The 23,217-nt window shown below is 35.9% G+C and overlaps 1 protein-coding gene across 12 annotated transcripts in view; it reads left to right on the forward strand.

The window, feature by feature from the left end:
- The window catches only part of CTNND2 (catenin delta 2), a 648,554-nt gene that overhangs the window by 504,217 nt on the left and 121,120 nt on the right, over positions 1-23,217 (forward strand). For all 12 annotated transcript variants that reach the window (XR_010829527.1, XM_066992559.1, XM_066992566.1 and 9 more), the window contains one exon: positions 11,295-11,478. Coding sequence is in view for 11 of the 12 variants with exons in the window: in XM_066992559.1 (XP_066848660.1) it covers positions 11,295-11,478 (184 nt within the window). In the remaining variant the exon portion in view is untranslated. The remainder of the gene's footprint in view (positions 1-11,294; positions 11,479-23,217) is intronic.

The raw sequence follows: 23,217 nt of genomic DNA on the forward strand, positions 1-23,217 counted from the left end.
ACTACACTTGCTCTTCGTTCTGTCAGCTGTGTCTGGTAACTGGTTAGCTGTTTCAGATGCAACGATGTGAACTCCTATTCTTTTCATTCTGACAAACAAAAATCCATCACTAGTGGAAGAGCTGTTTCTGCTTCATGAACAATGAGTTAACTAAATTAGAAATAGCTCCTTTTAAACAGGACTCCTCTATGGCTGCATCAAAAGTTTTCAAACTGTATATGCTGTATTTGACTGAAAGATAAAAGTGGATGATCCACTTTTAGAAAGCACATGATGATAAAGAAATAAAGATATAAATAATGATAGGGGAAATTATTTCTTACTTGTACTGGCAGCCAGCCTGCTGCTTATTTTGGTTGACATTAAGGTGTCAGAGATTTAACTATTGTCTAATGAAAATAAAAAATTACGAAAATCATAATTTTACCCCTCAAAATTAAAAAAAGCACAAACTATGTAACACTATAAATATATACTGTACAGAAAGATACATGTAGTCCCAGTATATTTCATTCACATTTATGTTCATTGAATCGAAACACATACATTCTGTTCCTGCCAAAAACATATATATAAAATCTTTTTTACATTATATTTCTTTCAAAGAATTTCTAGTTTCCGAAGCGTTGGCATATAGTAGGGTTGGACATGAAAAATTATCATCTACTTCATGGGTTTTGGTTTCTATTATGTATTTATGTTGTCTCTAATTTCAGCTGTGGACAATTTGCTTTTTGGCTAGGTTTGTCACCCCATGTTATGCAACATTATTATGTAGTTGCTTTATGCTGTATGTTGCATTTTTAGCATTTGCCAGGTGTTTCAAATGAGGTATTTATAAACTTACTGATACTCTGTCAGTGTTACTGAAAGCTATTATATGTTATCCTGCTTATAACTAGCTGGTTTGAGGTAACCACTGCAGTTTAAACTTCTTTGTGATTGCATACTGGTTATTAGTAGGTACATAAATTATCAGCAGGTTGGTCAGGAAACTCTGCAAGGTCCCTTTGAGTTTTGTATTTGTCTTCGCTAATCAGTGCAATAGCAAGTTAGTGAACCTGCAGTGATGTGTAAAGCAAGTTTAAGGGAATATTCTGTTTAAATTGACCCTTTGGCTTATCTCAGTGGAAGCTTTATCGTGATTTTTATTTTCATTTTTTAGGTAATTGTGGACTATTCTTTGGCATTTTCAACTTTATTGTACAATGTCAATTCTTCTGTTGGCAGTTCCCAAAGTCAAAGTAACACAATAGTGGTTGTTTCTTATTTGTGATGTTATTTTCTAATTTAACTTTTTGACATATTAGGCTTTAGATTTCATATATGGTAAATAATATTTAACAATATTATGGCAAAGGACTGAGTATTTAGTACTTAGGATCTTGAAGAAGTTTATCAATTTAATAATTCTCTGAAAAAGTGCCCTTGACATCAACTCAGTTACTGGAGTGTGTAAACACAGATGTGACATTTTATTGTGATGTAAACTTTCACTTAGAGGTGGCAACTATTTGCAGTACTGTTGCACCTGGGAGATTTGATCTGAAGATGAATGAAAGGTGTTTTTTCTCACTCCCAGGAGACATTCCCACTGACTTAAGTAAAGAAAAACCAAACCCTTCTATTAGTTGTGTTGTTATAATATTTCTCCTTGATATATTTCTAAAAATCTATTATATCCTTTTTTGTTGTTGTTGTTCAGGTTTATACTAGGTGTTCTCTTCCAGTGTCTTTCATATTAAGTGTCCCATTTATTAATTATATTTAAATGCTGTAATGAAGCAATGAAAGTATAAGGAAGCCTGGCCAGTGAGAGGTCTAAATAATTATAATCTCTTCATATTTAATATAAAAAGATAAGTAGGAAGATATAAGGTAGCTTGCTTTCAGAACCAAACAGAAGCTTACGGCTTTACAGTAACTGAAAGTTAGATCATGAAGATATAATATGTTTTAGGTTCAGATATGTATGCTGGTTATCACAATCAGACAATTTGAAAAGCCATGTATGTGCTTAAATTGTCGTGCTGGTATAACCATGATAATACCATTGCTAGAAGGTTGACATAAATTTGGTTCACTATATGCCTAGCTAAGTTAATAAGACTGCCGAATATAATTTGGGATACGTAACTCTATGTAGTTAAAGAAAATGGAATCAATGAAGAAAGTTTACAAATGCCTTTTAAGATGCAGCTCTGTGAATTAGCTGCTTCTGCACCTCCAACATCCAATCACATTGTCCTGTCAATCAAGGAAATTAGAAAGGGGATGTGTGGAAATAGATAACCGCTAGCATAAAACACAGCTTTCAGAAGCGTTTGTATTGATTTGGGCAATAAAAGTCATTAATTCATTTCTTGTTTAGTTTCTCCTCTGCAGATATGCAAATTCCCTGTAATAACTTTAAAGAAGTGCTTAGAAGAATTTACCAAGCACAGAAGCAGGTGACTTACAAACTCTATATTTACCTTCCTTACAGTCAACAGCTGCAAAAATTGTGGAAGAGAAAATGAAATAGAAAAAACTTCCAAATTTTTCTTAGGGATACTTTTAAATTATTTTTTTAATATTAGGTTTCGGATAAGATTCACAATTTTCAAGTCTACTTGCTTAGCCACTTAAATTTGCTTGTATGTTTAAAAGCTAAATGCATTTTCTTCAAAAGGGAGATTTGACAGGTACTATCTCTAATCTTTCCTGCTGTTTCATTAAATGGATGTAATTGTAAGTACAGTTTCCTAGCAAAATCAATTTTAAAAGTTGATTAAATCTTTTTGTACTAATTTACCTCTGATTTGGAGTTTTAAATTATAGATGTTTTCAACATTAATAAAATTATTTCTGGGCTGAAAATTCATATCTGTTTATGTTGGATCAAAGCCAATGGCTGAATGAGGAATTATATAGTATAGTTTTACTGATATTTCTTCTCTTTGAGCTCAGAAGCATTTCTAGTTCACAAGGTTACCTAATAATTTGACTCTCTGTCATTGTTTGAGATAGTTGTATACAAGATATTCTTCAATGTCCTTCTTTCCTGAGTTCTGGGAGTCAGTAAGAATTTCATATAAAATGCCAAACTCCTACAAATCTGCAAATTTTGGGTTCCAGCAAAAGCATGAATTTCAACCCATAGCAGAAACTTTACATATTATACTTTATGGCTCTTGCTGTTACACTTAAAAAGATATTACGAGGCGAAAAGGCAACCAAGGATTTGTTGTATGCAGAAAAGTAATTGCTGCTACTATTTTAATAAAATTTGCATATAACACAATAATGCAGAAGTAAAACTAATAAAGGCCTAGATACCTGGCCTGCAGAAGTGGTGAAATGGAGAAATGATGTTGTACGTTACAGTACAATTCTACAGTCTGATAATGCTTAAATTTTAGATTTTTTGTCACCTACAGAAAACATTGTATTTCTAGAAATGCAAGAGAGATTTCCAAACAAATCCAGGGAAGGGATTAGTTGGCACCAGTTACTGTGGCACAAAATCCTTGTCCTGACAAGCTGTCTTCCTCACACACTGGAGAAGGAGAAGGCGGCGCTGCTCGTACTTGTAAGTTGTTGGGAAGCTGATTTCCAGCCTGTGGTCTACAGCATCACCAACAAATTGCAGCACCGCTCAAAACACATTCTGTTTGTAGCTCATCTGTAATGGCAAATGTAAAAGTAATTTAATAAATTGTGTAATTTTGCTTCAGAAATGATTCTGTCTGATCAAATAACACTTATGCAAACAATATTGACAGTTTCAGTGGAATATTCTTCTACAAAATCTATTGCAATTTACTGTCTAATTATAAAACAGCTTTTCCCCCCTTTCTCAATAAGCTGTCGCTATTTTGGCCCTGAAAATGGGGAAACCCACTGATAGGATTTGTTGTTTTCATGAAGTCATTCTCAACTTTTTCTGAATGATCAGATGAGCTCATTCGCTCTTACCGATTAAATATGGAAATGGTTTTAAACTGATGCTGTCCAAAATCTTCTGCTCTGCTTTCTTAGTGACAGGCCAGGGCACTGATCTGGTGTGTCAGTTACACTCCGTGTGTCATTGTGGGCACGGATAGAGCTGTGACACAAAGCCTTCCTCAAGTTGACGGCGTCAGTCTTCAAGACGAATGGGGGGAGTCGCAATGACTCCACGGCTTCCTGAGGTCTCGGCTGGCAGCAGTGCGATGTCCACAACGGGCAGGTCCCTCACTGCTCTGCCTCAGGGGCTGCTTGGGGCTGCTTCCACAGCTCAAGGCCCTCCTGGAGCAAAGCCGGCGCTGGGGAGGCAGCAGGCTCCTTCCCACGTGGCCATGGCTGCCTCTGCCATGACCTGCGCCATGGCACGGCCTGAGGCCTGCGCCACCAGCTCCCTGCTGCGCTTACTCAGTTGTCCTGAATTTACCATGCCTGGTCCTAGCCCACAGCCCAGGGTGGTCCCTCTGTGCCTGCCTTTCCTGTCTAGGATTGGAATAACTCACGTATGAACCAAACTGAACTTTCAAGGCACAATTGGAAATGATCATCTTTTCCTTGTACAATCAGGGAGATGCATATTCTATGCAATTTCTTCTGTGAAATTCATTCAGGTCATTCATATGGCAATGAAAGGGACAGAATTCATAATTTGCTTGCTAATATACTACAAGAAGCATTTTCGTATTTACTTTTTTTTAATTTGATCAAATCTAAGTTTAAGATGAAATATCAAACAAGACAATCTGGAGTGATAAATAGAGGACATCTGTTGCAGCATATGGCTTGACGTAACAGCTGCATTGAACTTCTTCAGCAAGTAGTAATCCTTTGGAAAAAATCAGCTTGGCGTATAATTTTGATGCCCCTGCCTGAATGATGGAGTTTTAAAACACTTGCAGTTCAAAAGGACTCTGTAGTTTGAAATGTTTGTGTTTGCAAAACAGAAAGCTTAAATTTTCTTTTTAAAATATTTTGAGATAGATCTGAGTATTTCACTTTTTGTTTACAAAACAAACAAAAAAAGAACTAAGGAGGATAAGCTGAAACATTTTATTTTGTGATGGAATTTCTTTTTTCATTGTGGCCAAGCAAATTTAATTTTTTATTTTAGGCCAACTTCCCTTCCCTTCAATAATCTGTATTTCAGTCCTGTCTGATCTTGAATATCAATTTTAAGATATGGCTTGTGTTTTTTTTAAGTGTACACTGAGCTTTCCATTTTGCATGTAGCTATGACTTTATAGATGGGTCTAACTTCCTAAATGGTTCTTATGAGAAAGGACTTTAGTACCTAGAGCTTTAACTTGATGTTCATTTTCAAGTATAACACTTCTGTTCTGTCTTAGTGTCTGTTACAAAACATGTATTTTAATTTTGGGTGCTCTAAAAAATCTTCTGTAAAATACATGTTTAAACACTGAAAAAAAAATCTTCCCATCCATTTATATATGCTTGTTTGATTTCCTTGTTTTCTAACAGGGGATTTAGTTGAGAATGGTATTGTCATTATGCATTAGGGTGAAATTTTGTTTGAAAACAGTCTATTTTTCTGTGTTTCTCTCATTTAGAATTAAGTGCTTTTGATTTGGTTTCTGTGTTTTATGGCAGTAATATGGGACCAGTTTAATTTCATCAGTTAGGGAAATAAATAAAAAAGCTGGAATCACTGGTCTTTCCATAGTAACTGAATTCAACTCTTCTGGTAATTTCTCTGCTGTCTGACATGTCTAACTTTCGTGTCCAATAGTTCTTCCCTTACACACTTAGATGTTATTTTAAAGCGTACAGCAGAGATAGAGCAGTAATGCTAGGTCGAAGTTCAGTCTTGTTGACAAGTAAACAGAAGTTTTCAGTTAATGCAATAGCATTTGGACAGAATTTGTTCAGCAAAGTTTGTGCAAACAATAATAAAATCAGTCCTTTAGGTTTTAATAAAATCTTATATTTAATTTTGGAATGAAAAGAGCAGCACTCAAGAAGGAAAGAATTAGCTTTTCAGAGTAAATGCTTATAATTACTCTTCAGTCAAGATCAAGCTTGTATTTGTTTGCAAATTAAAAAAAAAAAATAAACTTTATACTCTTTCCAGGAAAGTTTTTGTTTTGTAAGGCTGAGAATGGCTGCAGAAGGAAAAGAATTGAACTGCCTGCAGCTTCACTTTCTGTTCCGTGGACTTTTAACTGCTTATGACTTTCACTGAAACCTGTTCTTTCTCAATTTGCACTTTTCATGGGCCATCTTATGCACAGGTACATAGAAAACCACCTTTGTGCATGTACATGCATGTACTGAATTACATGAAGGTCCCCATAAGGTAGTCATACATTAACCAGTTAAAATATTATTTCAAGAAAATTAGTGAAGCTTCCTTATCTGTTATGCCAATTTTGATTATTTATTTATTTAATTATTTTTGAAATACTCTTGTAGGGAGCTATCTTATGAGCTCTGAATTGTTCAGGTGACAGAGTTCAAATGGCCCTGTGTTTTTTTTTCACCTGTTGAAAGTCTGTTACTTACCAGTTCGTGATGGTCGAGCTAGCTGTGAAGTATTCTTGCACCTAGCATTAAGAAATGATGCAATGACTGATGTTTGATGTCTTTTATGTACGTCAGTTAAGTTTTCCTGAAGTTGTAGGGTGGCTCCTGTGCTTCTTAAACACCAGTTGCATTTAAAGAGATGTGTGTTTCTCCGTAAGATAAATGATTTCATCTCTGCCCCTGCCCTGAACTCAGCAGAACTGATGTAATGCATACAGAGCCCACACCCTGCTGCAATGGAGCTGATCAGCTCTGCCAAGCAGCATTACAATTACAAGGGGCTCTTGAGCATCAAAGCTGCAGTGAGAGCCAGTAAGTGACTTTTCTAGCACTTGAGAGCTTGGGGTAGAAGATGCTTTTCCTAAGGGCACCAGCAAAAGATCCCTTGTGCTTAGCTTCTCAGCAGGGTATTTAGCTCTCAGATTTCAATCTGATTTGTTATATGCGTGAAGGTAACCCCCTGGAGTACCAGCATGCCTTCAGCTTATAAACAAACAGCCTGCCAAAGCTGTACTCAGTGTGAGGCAGGCAGGGTCTCAACTCTACCAAAGACTCTGCATCAGACCATGACCAAACTATTAAACTAAGATAGAAGGAAAAGCCTGGAAGACTTTGATTTTTATTTTTAACAAAGAATATTCGATAAGCCAAGTCTTAAGTATAAGTTTAAGGCTGTTTTAAACATACCAAATTGAGAAGAATCAAAGGTATTTTTTCTCCCAATAATATATTTACTTACAGTCAGAAATAAAATCTGATGATATTCAAAAATATCGGTGATATTTTTGCATGGAATCTCTACTTTCTTAACTTTGAGTGAAATAGGGATAGTACCTGTCTAATCAGGTCATTACTTACATCCGTTGTCTATAGATCTATATATATGAGTACCAGTTCTGAGTAAAACACTGGCTAAAAAATCTGTTGAAGATTTTAGTCAGGTTGAGTTTGAGCTCCCAATTTAAAGATAATGTTTTTTTTATGTTCAGACTGCTCCATTAAATTGTCTTAAATTTAAAAAAAAATATTTTGCTTTGCTCCTTTCATTTAAATGATGCTATTTTGCAATAGCTTAAATTAATTAGATTTATACAGAAAGCGGTGCTATTTCTAAGCTGAAGGCATAGTGGGTACACACTGTCTAGCAGCAGTAACATCCCATCAGCCTGGACTGTGTTTTTAAAAGCCTTTGTCTTGTCTTCAGTCTAGACTTTGACTTCAATCTAGACTTCAGCTAAGAGAAAGGTAAATCAAAACTTTTCCTGGTTCTCTGTTCTCAGTTCACTCTTCCAATGGCAACAAATTTAAATTGCTTTAATTAAGATCTATGTGTAGTTTTCTTTATGAACTACATCTGTCAAAAGATCCCAGGGGGACATACATACATGTTAAGGTACATATGGAATTAAATCATCTTTAAGGTCCCTTCCAAACCAAACCATTCTATGATTCTGTGATATATTTCTGATTTGCCAGCATACATATTTCTGCAAAGGATGGCAACAAAACACAACTGGTAATAGGAACCCATACAATATTGTTCTAGTAGAAGAACTAAGGATTATACTAATATGTAATTTAAGATTAAGTTCTTCAGTTATGCATAATTTAAAAGAATTAGGGCAGGATTGGTGTTACCACATTAGAGAGAAAGAGAGAACAAAAAAACCTGCGTAGTGGCCACAGATGCCAGTAATTGAGTTTAAACCCTTTTAGCTGTTTGTACTGAGTTGTAACATAGCTTATAAAAATGTTGGTTACAACAATTTTCAAAATTTTTAAAATTTAATTGTTGTCGTCTGTGAAAGGCCTTCTTAGGAAAGATTATTTCTCTCTAGTGTGTTAAACAACCTGTTGAACCTAGTAAATGCATGTCCTTTGATAAGCTCTTCCAGAAGATTTAACTTGGTACAGCAAGATCTCCATAGCAAGCATTCCAGTAGACTCTTTTGAAGAGTCCTTCATCTGATGTCTGCAGACTGGTAATTGGTACTCAGACCCCAAATCCATCTTCCAGCTGGATTGCTTTCAGTACGAGTTTCTCACGTTTAAACTCAAAATGAGATTGCAAGATACTTTTCCTGTGGTCTTCAATTCTTTTCATGTAAGGATGAAAGCTTCAACCTTCAAATAAACATGATCAGTCTGGTGCGGCTATTTTTCACTTTCTGTACAGCATTCAACAGAAACCGAAGTGGCTTGCAAATAAACAGGGAGACAAAATGCCTCCTTTCAATGTATTACAACCTTAAATCCAAGGAGAAGATAAGGTACGACGAACACAAGTGATTGAGTAAGAGATGTTCAACATTGATCTGACCAGTTCCTTATTTCCTCTCCCCTCACAAAAGTAGTTCTACAGATGGTAAGCTATATTGAGTTAAGTGACTAGATTGGATTAACAACTCTTCCAATCCATATTCAGCAGGGTAGGTTCCACTATTCTCGATGAATCATAGATACTCCGAGTTCAGTCCCTTCTCCTCCTATGGGCAGCTGATAGCATACAAATATTTAGGGGGCAGTCAAGGCACTTTGAGTGCTATTTCAGATTTGCTTATTGTGCTTGGAAAGCCAATTCAGTCAGGGCTTTCAGAGCAAAGTGACAAATGATCTCTATGATTAACTCCTTACTGTAGTCTTAAAAGGGAATGTAATGCATATGGGGCTTGAAAGATGTGTTCAGTCATACGGACCAGAGATATGTCCACATTGGAAGGTGCCTCAGGTAAAAGATGTTCGTGTTTTCTTCCTGCTTCTTGAAAAGTCCAGGGAAGGGATTATCTTCTTTGTCTCCACATAAATTAACTCCAGGTCCTTCTGAGCAAAAGTAATGGGAAATGAACTCCCAGTTCCCTTTATAACTGTAAATCCTTTAATTAAGGAAGGGTACAAGGAGGCACTTAAAATGCCGACCTCAGCAAGCAGCAGAGTCCACCAACTGAGAAAATAAAATATAACTTGTCAGAATTAAATTGTTTCATTCATTAATGTAGTTGGTAGCATCAAAAAAAAAAAAAAAAACACCTTTAAATTAGGTAAAAGGCATTGCTATAGCACGGAAGATTATCTTATAGTTTTAAACTGTGTGTGAGGTTCAACAACTTCAAAGACTGTCAGGCTTACCAGGCAGCACGGTTTTGTTTAACTCTACCTTAAGTCATTATCATTTAGGAGAACACAGAACAGCTGAATCTAGTCTGGTGATCCCTTCATTCTGTTACTGTGAAGGTTTTATTTCCAGTTAGTGAAACCAGACCCTATTTTCTGGCTCTTGAGGGAATGAGTAGGTTTTCATTTGGAGCTGGCCAGTTCCTATGGAAGTTTATTGAGCAAAAGCTCTTGTACACAGTATCAAGTGTATTTAAAGTAGATAACAAGGGAATAAAGATGAAGTTTACGTGAGTTTACTTTTAATTAGTAAGAACCTAGTGAATAACAGATAGTACATTACGTTTTGCTAGAAAGAGCTCTTATTTTTTATTCTTCTGTATTTTTTTCTGCTTTTCCAGTCTGTGACTAGTTCTTGAAGCCCAAAGTGCTATTTTGTTACCATCAAAGAACTCTTCTCTGCTTCAGATCTGAAACAGGACTTCTTTGCAGAGAAGCAACACACTGCCTTGTATAAGTATTAAATCAGACCTTGGAAAGGGAAAGATTTGCATACCATTTACACCTATCTAGATAAATGTAAAAAAAAAAAAAAAAAAATACAACTGCATTGTTTTTTATACTCAATAAACCCTGCAAAATACTAGGTATTTCAAGAACAGTAGATGTGCCAATGAAGCTTACCAAGAACAGGTTATAGATAAGTGAATATCAATATCATTCTGAATGCTTTTATTCCTTTAAATACTGTATTACTTTTCATAAAGGCATTCGTAGCAGAAATCAAACAAAGACTCTTTAAAGTAACAAGTGAAAAAAAAAAAGAGCAGTATTCTCATTTCTGTTTTTTTTTTTGTATCTAGCTAAAATCTGTCAGTTTCTGTCTGTTTACTATATACAGATGATTTTAAGTTGGACTTTTACTGGTATGCTAAGCAAAATTTTTACATTAAAATGCAAAACTGCCTTTATATACAGTTCTGTATAAAATAATTAAAACATGGAGTTGTATAACCGAAACAGTCTTCCTGTAGAAGTAATTACTTTTAAAGGGAAACCAAAAAAAGTAGGTTGATTCCTGTTAATTATACCTCTCCTTCAACACAGAGAATGCTAAAGAAAGCCTGGAGCAAGTAGTGTTCTTGCTGCTTATATTTATAAATGTTTGAGCCCACGTTCTTAGGTCTTTAGCAGTTTCCGCCCACCATCACTCCCTTTGCTTTTTGATAGTGTAATTTAATGTTCGTATTTGCAACCTTGGTGATTATGTATGTGTGGTGATTATAATATTTTGCCTTGTTGGTTCAAGACTTGAAAGCAATACAGGCAAAACTGAATTTTGCCCCTCAAGGCTAGCTGTCAAGCCAGGTTGCTGTTTCCATGGGAAGGAAAGTAAGAATGAGCTGAGGCCTAGCTCTGAGAAATTTCCAGTGGTTCTGTGACAATTTGTGTATTCAAGGCTGTATTCCTATTGTGAAAGTGTTCAGGTATCATTCAGCCCCATTTACGATGCAGATTTTTTTTTTCTCTTGACAGGAACAGCTTCGTTACGAGCAACGATAATGTGGTTTGGTTTTGGCATTTGTTTTTGAATCTAAAACTATTCAATCTTTTTTTTAAAAAAAGTGTTAATTATTAGTCATTTGGTTGTTTTGTAGGAGTTCTCTGGAATCTATCCTCCTGTGATGCACTGAAAATGCCAATCATCCAGGATGCCCTTGCAGTGTTGACCAATGCAGTGATCATCCCTCACTCTGGATGGGAAAATTCTCCGCTCCAGGATGATCATAAAATACAACTCCATTCATCACAGGTGCTGCGCAATGCCACTGGGTGCCTAAGGTGAGTACAGCAAAACATTTGCTTTGCCTGAATCATATTGCTTTATCTTGAATTATTTCTCATTCTTAGGCATCTGTAAAATAAATAATTTGTCTGTCAGCAACGAAGATGACTTTCAGTGCAGTAAACTTCAAGTCTGAAATTAGTTAGAAAACAAGCTGTAGGATATTCTAAAACAATCTCTACAAGTTTGCCATTTTTCTTAATGGCTTTGACCAATCTTCTCATCAAAGTTTGTATATTACAGATGTTTTTTTCTTTGTAGATTTTTCCTATTCCCCCAGTTGCTTAAGTGAAGCCAGTATGTTGTCACTATTACATCCAATTTAATTAAAACAAAAAGTAATGAAGATGCTTAAAAAAAGTAACATGCCTTAAAAGTTCCCGATGCCATTGATAAAGTTCTGATAAATGCATCAAGTACATTTTTTCTGCTCTGTGAAGATGAAAGTTGGAGTGGAATAAGAGACGAACCAGTTTAACATTGTGCACCCAGCATACCTAAATAGATCCTTAGAAAATATGGTATGTATTTATATTTATATACCAAATGCGTATATGCAACACCAAATTACACTTACATAAACATATGCAACATGACCTATCTATTCCTTAAAGTCACGGTAGATGTGAGATTGAAAATAGGATAAGTAAGAAGAGTTTAAGTTCTGACAAAGCCTTACAAAAGGATTGACTCGTAGGAATTTCTGAATTCCGATCCATATTAGTGCATTTATATGCTTTAACTTATTAGGCAAGTTCTCTAAGTGTTGTGTGTTTTTTTTCTGCATGCATAGTAGAGATTCTGTAATCTATCTCAAAGACATGTTATGAAGATTAATTAGTTAATATTTTTACATACATCACAGGAAATTTGTTAGGTGAGTAGTATATATCAATGATACAATATGTGTTGTATGTTGCATATAAATCAGAAATCCATCAGATAAAGGTAAATCAAAATACATTATTTGATTAGGAGGCAAATAAAATAGCAGTGTTTTATTATGTATGTATAGCAAGCACCTTTTTCTCCTTGTGCTTTTCATCAAATGAACTATCTTCCTTTCAGAATTGAAATATGAAAAGTTTAAGGGAAAAACTAATACTTATTATTAGTGATTGTTTATATGTAATCAGAAGAGAATGAAATACAGAAGGTAATAACTGATTGCAAATATACTTGTATTGGACTTAAATACAGGTATGTATATGCATATATCAGCTATAACAGGTTGTGTGTTTGTAGCTAGGTATTTGTATCTGAGTTGTATTAATTTTGAAGAGTTTTGAAAAGAGATTGGTAATATAATTCTATACAAAACATTCAAGTCCCTAGAAAAAAAGTTGCTCATATCACTGTGACAGAAGTCATTCCATAAGGACTTGTACCATGTAATACTTCTCACACTTCTGATGTTTAATCTGTCTCAGTTAAAGAGCTGCCTTTGTAAGAAATGTCCTTTATAAATTTGGGCCTTCACTGTGCCCCTTCCCTAAACATGCATGTTCAGTGTTGGTCTCCCCACACCATGATCTGTCTTCCTGTTAACTTTTCCTAACTGCTTCTCCCATCCTTGTTCCTGCAAACCTCGGTTCTTCCCACCCGGTAGTTGTTGGATTCATTGCACATTGGTCTTGAAATCTATCTTTCTTTCTTTCTTTTCTTTTTGTGAGTGTATGTGCACGCCCATTTGCAAACTGATGTGAGCTTACTGTAGCCTGCACTCTGGGTCAGCCTGAGGACTTGTGGCCACACGAGAATGGTACGTTGCCTGACACAGTATATTTACACTGCTTTGCAGCAAGGCTTACTACCAAGTGCTTGATGGTATGCTGTCATAGCAGAATGGCTTCTGGTCATCTCGTGCGAAATAAGCTCATATCTGCCTGCAAAAGACTGTGCATATTATACCTCCTGAATCCTTCCCAGATAGCTGCAATAATTCAAATGCCTGTCCTGAGCTGGCTGGTCTTCTTTCCTTCTAAAACCAGGCCATATTATGGCTTTTTAATATCTTTCTGATCTCAAACCCTCCTTATTTCTTAGATGCATCTTTCTGCCCTCTGTATCTGCTTCGGATATTTATTTGGCCTTCATCCATCTTCTTTAGATAATTTCATCCCACTTAGTCTGTGTGGATGCTCTTTGGCAAAGCCAGAACATTTGGAGACGGTTGAATTTGCTTTTGCTTCACACTAGCAAGAACTTTCTTGTTTACCTTTCCTCAGTTGCTGTTGAAAATCTTTCTGTCTGAATAAAATGTAAAATTTGAGGCTGTGCAAGGGACAAAAGTATTAGCTGACCTCTGAGGGGGTGCCTAGACTTTTGTGTTGTATTCATCTAAGGTAATGGGGTCATTATCTGGAGGAAATGCTGAATGTCAGAAAGAAAATATTAGAAAGCTCAGTGTTTTACAAGAGCTGATGAGCGTAGTGCATACTCTGTGCTGCTAGTATGATAATTAACATTCCTTAAATACATGCCACCCCCAATAAGCTTTCACACTTTCCACTGATGACTGGATATAAGCTTCAGATTTCCATTTCAAGATATCACTGGATGGGGAAATAATGTAAGGCAAGAAGATGTGATGGGGTTGCTGGCTGAAACATTGTTGTGTGTATGTGGTAAAGTTCTTTGCCCTTTTCCACGTGAGAGTTTGTTCTAAGACTCTCATTTGGTTGTCCTTCACCATTTTCTTTTTCTCTTTTTGTTTGAGCTGGTCTGTGAAGGGATGTTGGTTAATAGCAGTTGCACGAGGATTTTCAGTGGTGGTGCTCAGTATATCATAGGAGAATGATCTTCAAACTATTTGTCAAATGTCCCTAAATCTCTAATGCTGACAGATTTTAGAGACATCAGGATGTATTTTATAAGTTTTAATGCTACCAAATATGCCAGGACTCGTTTTGTTTAATCTTCTGGACATTTGATTTTCTGAGGCATTCACTGTTGAAAGCTTAAAATAACGTCTCAGAGGTGCTATAATATAAACCTTCCTATATGCATTGCCAATAAACAGTTTGCAGTTCTTACTATATAGAAGCAGACAGGTCTTTGGTTTGTGGGTTGTTTTTTTTTTTGCTATATTAGATGAGTTGTTCTTTCTACTGATTTTCCCGTTTCTCAGTTTCTTGTTGAGATATTCTTAGCTTTTTCAATTACAAAGTAGCTTATTAACTACAATTTTAGTACTCTTACCTGCTTATTCGTTATCATTTTTAAGCAAGTTCTTAATACATTTTAAAAAACACTATGTAGGAACACTCCAGTCACACAGTGATCCAGCTGAAATCAGTATGAAATCATATGAAAGACAGCAGCAAAATCAGACCTTTTTTTTTCCCGTTATTTTCTTCTTTCCTGAAAGAGGTTATTTACAAACTGCACTCTTGCATACTTTGATGATTTGATAAAAGAATAGCTTTAATACAATATTGTGCTAGTTAATTTCACATAAGTCAAATATTTTGAAATTTTTTAGATAATTCAAAGCTCTAAATACTGTTTTATACCTATCACTTATGAACTTATTCTTAATATTCATCTTTCAGAAACTGCCAGGCCTCAATGTGACATGTATTAGAGTAATCACCCAATTTACTTACCACCCCACTGAGATACTAGTACCTTACCTCATTAAGCTCTGTGAAAGCCTGATTTCTTTTTTTCTTTTCAGGTTTCAGCTATGACTTGTTTATTTGTGTTTGTGGTGTTTGTGAAATACTATATCTTTGTTTCGTAGTTTCTGATTCATTTAGTCTTACTACAGAAAATCAAGTGAAAAATGAATTTTGAGTCCCAGTTGTTTATAGGAGGTTTTATAATTCCTAATCTGAAATTTACTAACAACAGGAGACACATTGTACAATACTGTTTTAACCTGACATGTCAAGTTTACTTATCAGAAGTACATCCCTGTGCAAAGACCATCTGAAAAAAACATCAGATAATATCTTTTCAAGAGTCTTCATCCTGATGTACAATCTGGAACCTGGAGATAGTGTGGTGTTTTGTGGTGGTTTTTTTGTTGTTCATGAATTGGAGATGAATGTAAGGTAATAGAATGTAATCTGAGGATTTTAAGGAGCTTTAAGAAAGTATTGCTTTAAAATTCTAAACCTTTTTCAAGATTCAAAATCATAAAATGCTGACTTTTTCTTTCTTCCATGTTCTATTTAATTTTTCATCGTACACTGGTGACATATAGGGGTGACTGTGAAAATCAGCAATATATTAAAATAGATATCTCCCCCCATGTTAGTAAATTTGAAATTCTATAGGAGAATAACTCCAGTAGTTTTTCTTCATAAAGCCCCATACTTTTCAAATTTTACTACTTCTTATTTTCATACTTGTCAAATCTTTCAGAAAATATGTAGAATTATTTCTTTCAAATGAAAAAAAAATATGTAGCAAGTTCTCAGAGTAGAAAAGCAAAGGGACAAACCGCTTTTAAAATATGAATTTAATGTAACAGGCTTAGTATTTTCTAGACAGGTCAACTTTTAGAAGGAACAAATTACCTTTTTACAACAATTTGTGTTAACTGTGAAGCCCGAAAGCAACTCTTTTTATCTGTTTTGCAGACAAACGATTTGTTTCCCAGACATTTACAGCCATTGCATTTATCCCACAGCCTTATTTCTCCTCTGGTTCTTTTCTAAGCATCCAGAGACGCTTGATTCATATTATTAGAAACTTCTACAATCTCTTTTGAAAACAACATTCTGCTGCGTACTGACGAAGGAAAATGTGGGAGCAGCATAAAATAAATAGCATGGACAGTAGTATTTACCATATGTTCTTAGATATATATATATATATATATATATATAAAGAAACCTTTTATATGTATATATGAAACTTCTTAGGATACTAAACTGATATAGTTGTATGCACATATGTATATATGTGTGTATATATATATGTAAAAGGACTGATTGTTGAAGGTAAAATGTGTATCTGTCTTTAATGACCAGTGCAAAGTCTGAGTACCTTCAGATGCATATAATGGAGCTAGCTTCTAGTACTAGGACTAGGACCTTTGCTGCTGATTTTTTTCTTCTTTTTGGTTCTCCTCCTATCAATGGCGTGCAGTGTTTTTCCTCGTTGTATGCTGTCATGAGTGTAGAGATGTTGGACTTGCCAACCCGTCCAGCATCTCCCATTACTTTTTCTAGAGTCTAGGAGCTCTTCTCAAGCTGACCTTGCAGTCTTGGCATCAAGTAACAGAAAGTCCATGCTCTATAAGAAGCCTGTCAGAATCCAGGGTTAGGTTATAGCGGACAAAACTCAGGCTAACAACAGACTGTGGAGGAACTGAAGGATTAATGTCAACTCTCTGTTATTTTGAAGAGACCAAGAATTCCTGTTACATATTGTATAAATAGCGACCAGATAATTTCCAATTCAATAAATACATTTAATATAAATGAAGGTACCTTGATCATGACTTCTACATTCTTCTTTCCAGCGTAAAGCTCAATAGCATATTTATATACTAAAATAGAAGTTAAAATAATGACTATATTGCTTACTTTTAAATTTATTAGCTTGGAGGTTCTGTGTTACTTATACACAGTGAATTTTGAAAAACTGTCTTTATAAACTCGATAATACTTTCCAAAGTATCATAGTGGAACATAGTTCACTGCAGGGAAAATGAACTGAACTTCTTTTTCTTGCCTTTAAAACAAGCTAGAAAGGAGCAAGCTCTCTAGCCTGCCACTAGGTAAGTTAGACTTACCTAGTGGCAGGCATTCTAATCAGTGAATAGGCTCTCAATAAAAGCCTGCTTTTTAGACGGTTTGAGTATTTCTAGACTACCACTGACTCATCAACTCTGAAATTCATTTGCAGTTTTGATGTTGTTGATAGTTAAGTATGAATTTAAATGTCTAATTTCAGGCACCTCAATGCAAAACTTGCAGACAAGCTGCTTTCATGGGCATGAAATACACAAAATGTATTTTTCAAAAGGCCTAAAACTTTCACTAACTTATGTATAAACGTTGACTGCCATGTTCCTCACCTTGAAAGCACAAACCAAAACTGGAAAAGTCACAGGAAATGAATAAAGAGTCAATCTAATGTGGTCATTCTAATGTGGATGATGTTTCACCTTTTCAAGAAGGTAAAAGGCCCAATCTAGGAAAAAGTCACAAACCAATTGGAGAGGCTACAATGACGGTGCGTCCCACTTACACACAAATTTTAGGAGGCAAATTTATGCAGGGTATGAGAGAGATTATGCCTTACTGAAATCTGTGATGACTCAGAAATGTAGCTGAAATAAAAATCTAATGTTGTAATTTGGGGCAGAAGAAGATTTTAGTTTGAATAGATCAGTGTCCTCTGATTACTGCTATAATATTTTTATTCAGAAAAATACTCAAGGGAAAATTATGAACAGAATTAAATGTGTTAAATGTGTAGCTGTGTCAGATCCTTAAGCACCCCTCTTTTTCATAATGGTGCAGTTACTTGCATTCTACATATTCATGAACAAACTTATAAGGTTTACACAAGGTCATACTGTATTAATTATAGCACTGGTATTCAAATAGCACTCTGAAGTTCAATGCTGTTTCAGCATTTCTGCTAAAAGCTTTGCTTCAGCCTATGAAACTGATGTTACAAGTTCCTTGTACATCTGGAAGTTCATTCTGGGCTCAAATTTTATCAAAATCTCAACCAGAAATTTTATTTTTAAACTGTTGTTGAGTACCTTTTGTATTCTTCTTTGGTCTGAAAAATAGCACATCATACTTTTTTTGAGACACTTTTTGCTCTGCTATGCTTAGAAACACGTAACAGCCTTTGGCTGGGTGCCTTCTTCCTCCATCATTTTATCTGGTAAGAGAACCTGGACTACTCTGCCTAAATCTGCCTTCAAATGCGGAAGGAACTCCCAATGTATTGATTTTACACCAAGACAGAAAAAGGTTATGGGGAACCCCCATCTTGTAAGTATTAAGTAATTCCTGAGCAAACAAGGAAACTCATATACATTTCAATGGGACTTCATGTTTGTATACAAATTAAAAATATTGGACATATTTGTCAAAGTCTGATAATTTAGTACATAACTGAAATTTAGTTCCTATTCTTCAACTGAGATCTTTTATTTTCTTCAATACTCATGATGTGAGTTTTTTTTAGGGAAAAAAAAACACTAGGTGTAATACGGTTATAAGTATTTACATGTTCCTATGACAGGAGTGTGTTCTTCCTGTAATTCACTTGCTGGAAATTTTACACGCACATCTCAAAAGAATGAATATGCCTCAGTACCTTTGCTTTCATCTTATGATATTCTTAAGTTCGATGATGATGACAAAACTATTGACAGCTTCTTCTTATGCTAAATGGCCTATGATGTGCCCTAGCCTTGGATTAGGGATATCTTGAATATCTCAAGTATGTTTTGAATGACTGACTATTTCCCCAGTTTTTGATCGTTTTAATTCACTTCAGGCTGAATGCCTGCTGTTCACTAAAGTCTAATGTGAAAATTACACGTCTGCTCACATTTGCCTGGTTAGGTAGTGTTAATTTACATTTCATTTTGTCACAGTCTTAACTAGTGAAGATGTCGATGTTCAGAAGAAAGTGAAGTTGTTTGCTTTGTGAAAAGGATTAGATTGTACTGTGGGATGGGGGGTTTTGTGTGTTGTTTGTTAGTTTGTTTTCCATTTCAGAACAGTTTTTATTTGTGTAGTAGTGAGTGTTAAGCTTGGCAGTTAAGTTTTCAGGAACCCATAATAAGTTATGATCTGAATTTTGGTGGCCCGATGACTGAATTTGAGCTGAATCCAAGTCCAGCTGACTGTAAGGGGGCTCCTCCTCTCCTCCACAGCCAGCTGCACAGCTGAGTGTTACAGTGACCCAGCCATTTTCTTTTCACGAAGAGTCTCCAAGCCAGAGTGGTTCTGCCCGTATTGTAGAACATGTCTCCGGGCAGTCACTACATGGGATGCGATGCTGAACAGACAGAGCTGTGCCTCAACTGTTTTGGCGGGTTGCCCAGAAACAATTTGGTTGAGAGAGAATCACAAGGCAGCAGGAGGGTCAGCAGGCCTCTGGTGTCTGCTGGAGCCACCATGTACCTCACTTGTTGCTTGGCTTACAACACAAAATTGCAGATAGTCCTTTTTGAATGGTTACTTTGTAAAGCTGATTTGGTCTGGCTGGCCCTGTAGAAAATACTATTTGTCTCAGCAGGACAGAAAAACTGATTGTGACAATTCTCTAGCACCACTTGTGGTCATGATGACTGATTGTAGAGGATGATGTTTCATTTACCCAAGGAAAATGAGAAACACAAGCATCCTGAGTTTATATGCCTGCTCAAAAAGAGGGTTGAGGTTCTTTGTCCCTCATCATTTGATTTCTTTATTAACTAGCCTTTCTCCTCTTGCAGTATTAGAGGACGTGAAAACGCGTGGCTCTGCATAGTGAAGGAAAGGAAGGGCATATTTTGCAGCCTTCCCTCATTATCGTATGAAAGACTGCTTCAAATATGAGCAAACTTCCCTTAGGATTGAGAAGATCATCTGGTCTCTTTGGTCAGTCTGAGGATTTTCAGTAGAGATATCTTTTTGAAGTGTGCTGAGCTTGCTTCATCCTTCTGGATAAGCCAGCCAGCATCGCAAAGTAAACATTTTATCACACTGTTTCAGAAAGTATTGAGCATGTGAACTGTCTCACTTCAAGCACCAGAGTAATTAATGCCAGCAGCTCAAGTTGAGCCAGTGCTCAAGTCTTTTGCTGCAAGAAGGCTTTCATGGCATTCCAAATTTCTGCTAGTTGGTGAGCTGCTGAGAGCTCATGAGAAATATGTCACGGTAATATCCTTAGTACTAAAGCCCTAAGACCTGCAGTCTCCACCAGCCACACTTGTAAACTTTGTTGCTGTTATGTGTTCTGGAAATATTTTCCCACAAAACCTCATGATGAAGTAAGTAAATAGAAAATAAATAAAAAAAAAAAGAGCTCTTGGGAGTGTGTTGAAATAGACTGCCAAGCCTGCTTAGCATACAGTCCACTCATGATGTCTGAGCTGAAGACTGAAAAGCAGAAGACTATTTCTGGATGTCATCTTTTGCAAAACTTCGCCTGGTGAGCATTGAGCTTGTATTCTTATTGTCACTCCTACATCTGCATGTAAGAGTTTTAGCTCTTGGTAAGATTTTTCCCTTGAGTAGAGAGGACAATCTAATAAGAACACTTTGACAAAGAAAGATGAAGTCCATTACTTGCAATTTCCCACTTTCTGAGAGGATTTGCAAAAGGGACAATTAATTTGGAGTGAATTGAGACTTTCATAAAGATCAAAGTAAAAAGCGTGTGATGCCTGTCACTAGTTCAGCTTCATCAATTGTATCAAATTTGAATATTTCTCTGGCCATGCTAAAAACTACCACGCATGTGAAGTAATAGGGTTCATAGTCAGGGCAAGCTGCAAGGTGATGCTGGTTCCAGCTACAGCTCACTGATAAGCCCAAAGCCTTGCAGACACTGCTTGGCTTAGAAAGAGCCTTGGTCCCAGTGCAACAACAGAATGGGACGAAAGTTTTATCATGTCTTTTTTCAGCAAAGTCTGTGATAAGATTCAGCGTAATGTGGCAGGCAGAGTGGAAGACTTAACTCTTTAAAAAGGAGTTAAACAAAGATCGTAAAGGTTTGAGGTTTTTTTTTTTATTATTTTTTTTTCCAATTGCATTCCCTGAATTAGTTTCATATTGTGTTTTCAAGTTCTATATTACTGTTAAGAAACTTTCTTTTGGAAAGAATGCAAGCATTTTATTTTATTTTTAATAATAATTATTATCCTGTAATTTAACTAAACCTGCATGCACTATATAAAAATATTTAATATCTGTTGGATAGTATTTTTAGCTAGGATTGCACACTACCTACAGAGGATTACTGTGACAAAGTAGTTCTGAAGTATTCATCCTAGGGTAGCTTTTTTACTTTCACAGCTCATTTCTTTTTGTCAGGTACTCATTTATTATAGTTAGTTGGTTACAGTTTCAGCGTTTTCTCTTGAAGGACAGTAGTGTTGTGAAATACCTCCTCCTCTTCCCCTGCTGTCAGTCATCCATCTTTATGTCCGATTTACTATGCACAAAAGTGCTATAATTGAAAAGTGTTTCCAGAGAGATAGTCATGAAAGGGCACGGTGTGAGTATAGTGCATACACAAATATAGGATTTTTTTCAATCCACTAACAAAGTAAAAATACATAATAAATAAGAAAATTAAAGAAAAAAATACATCAAACTATTCATTTAATTCCCTAGGTTCATTTTATAAAATTAATTTGTATTGACCTAATTATTCAGTGGACCAGTCAGCTTGATTGATTTTGATTTATACCTACTATCATTCATTGTCAGGCTTCACATTAAGTAGGAGTGTCTTCTACTGTATACAAATATGAGAAAATATGCAGTGTTGTATGTATTTTTGGTGTAACTCATGTTATAGTTGTACAGGGGCTTGTGCTCACAACCTGCATTCTGGACTGCTCATGTGAGTGTTTGCAGTCAATGGGTAGATCTAAGTCTGCCTGGCTGCAGACACAGCTTGTGATCTCAGAAATATTATTTCTGTTTTGTAACCCCACAGAAACAAGAGAGATCTCATATTTAGTTAACAAACTGGGTGAGTGTGATTGAGCGTTCTTCTTATAGCTTCTGTGATGAAGAGGGCACAGCAGAGACTAATGCTTCTGCTTACCTTCACCTACAGCAGGACCAAGCAGAAACAAACATTTATGAGGTTGTACAAATATTTGCTATGCACAGGAGAATGTTCAGCTCCTGGGACAAATTTAAGAAGGAAGACCCAGCTTTATTAACTTTGCACTAAGGTCAGTGATGTAACTAAGGTGATGTCTTCTATGCTAGACAAAAGCAATGGAGCCTTTCTTATCCCACTCCCTGACACAATCATGTCAGACTTTTGTGCCAGTAGGCTACAGAGGTTACCAAGGACAGTAACTAATCCACACAAAGGTAAAGGATCCACCAGTAAAAGAAATTGGAGCGTGGCTGCCACTGGGATAGCCCATGCTGGAAAGGGAAATTCACATGAAGGATATATTTTCCAAACTGAAATTTTACAAGATTTACAGGAACGATTTTTTTTTTTTTTTTACTTGTTTTTAAAGGTTTGACGTGTATGATTTTTTTTAATTTGTTTAGACTTTACTTTTGAGAGCACTGGAAATTGTGATTAGGGAAATACCCTTCAATTACGTTGTAGACAAAGTGGACTAAAAGAGTCTTCAGGCACTGAAAGAAGCTCATATTCCCCAGAATGGTGTTTTTTTGTTGTTTTTGTTTTTGTATAGTTGTTGTTGTTCTTTGGTTGTGTTTTTTTGGAGGGGGAGGGGGGGATAGTGAGTTGTTTTTTTATTTTAGATTTGATTAAGAAACCTGAAAAGCTGAAGGTTAAGTAGGCAACATTTCCATCTGGGAGGACTTAAGGGAAATCAATCACCTTCCTTTGATTATAAAAGCAATTTCTGGCTTGTTTTAGGTTGGTTGCTTAACTAGATACCTGAATTTAGTGCTGATTGTATAGAGGCATCCTACTCCAGTGTGTCACATTTATTTATACACAGATGACCTTTTCCAAATAAGCAGCTTTTTTTAACATTTGCTTCTCCGAACCTATGGGTACGTTAAAGACTTTGATATTATTGTTACACGGAATGAAGG

The sequence above is a fragment of the Anser cygnoides genome, chromosome 2 (genome assembly GCF_040182565.1).
Source record: "Anser cygnoides isolate HZ-2024a breed goose chromosome 2, Taihu_goose_T2T_genome, whole genome shotgun sequence".
In the NCBI taxonomy this organism is placed as follows: Eukaryota; Metazoa; Chordata; class Aves; order Anseriformes; family Anatidae; genus Anser; species Anser cygnoides.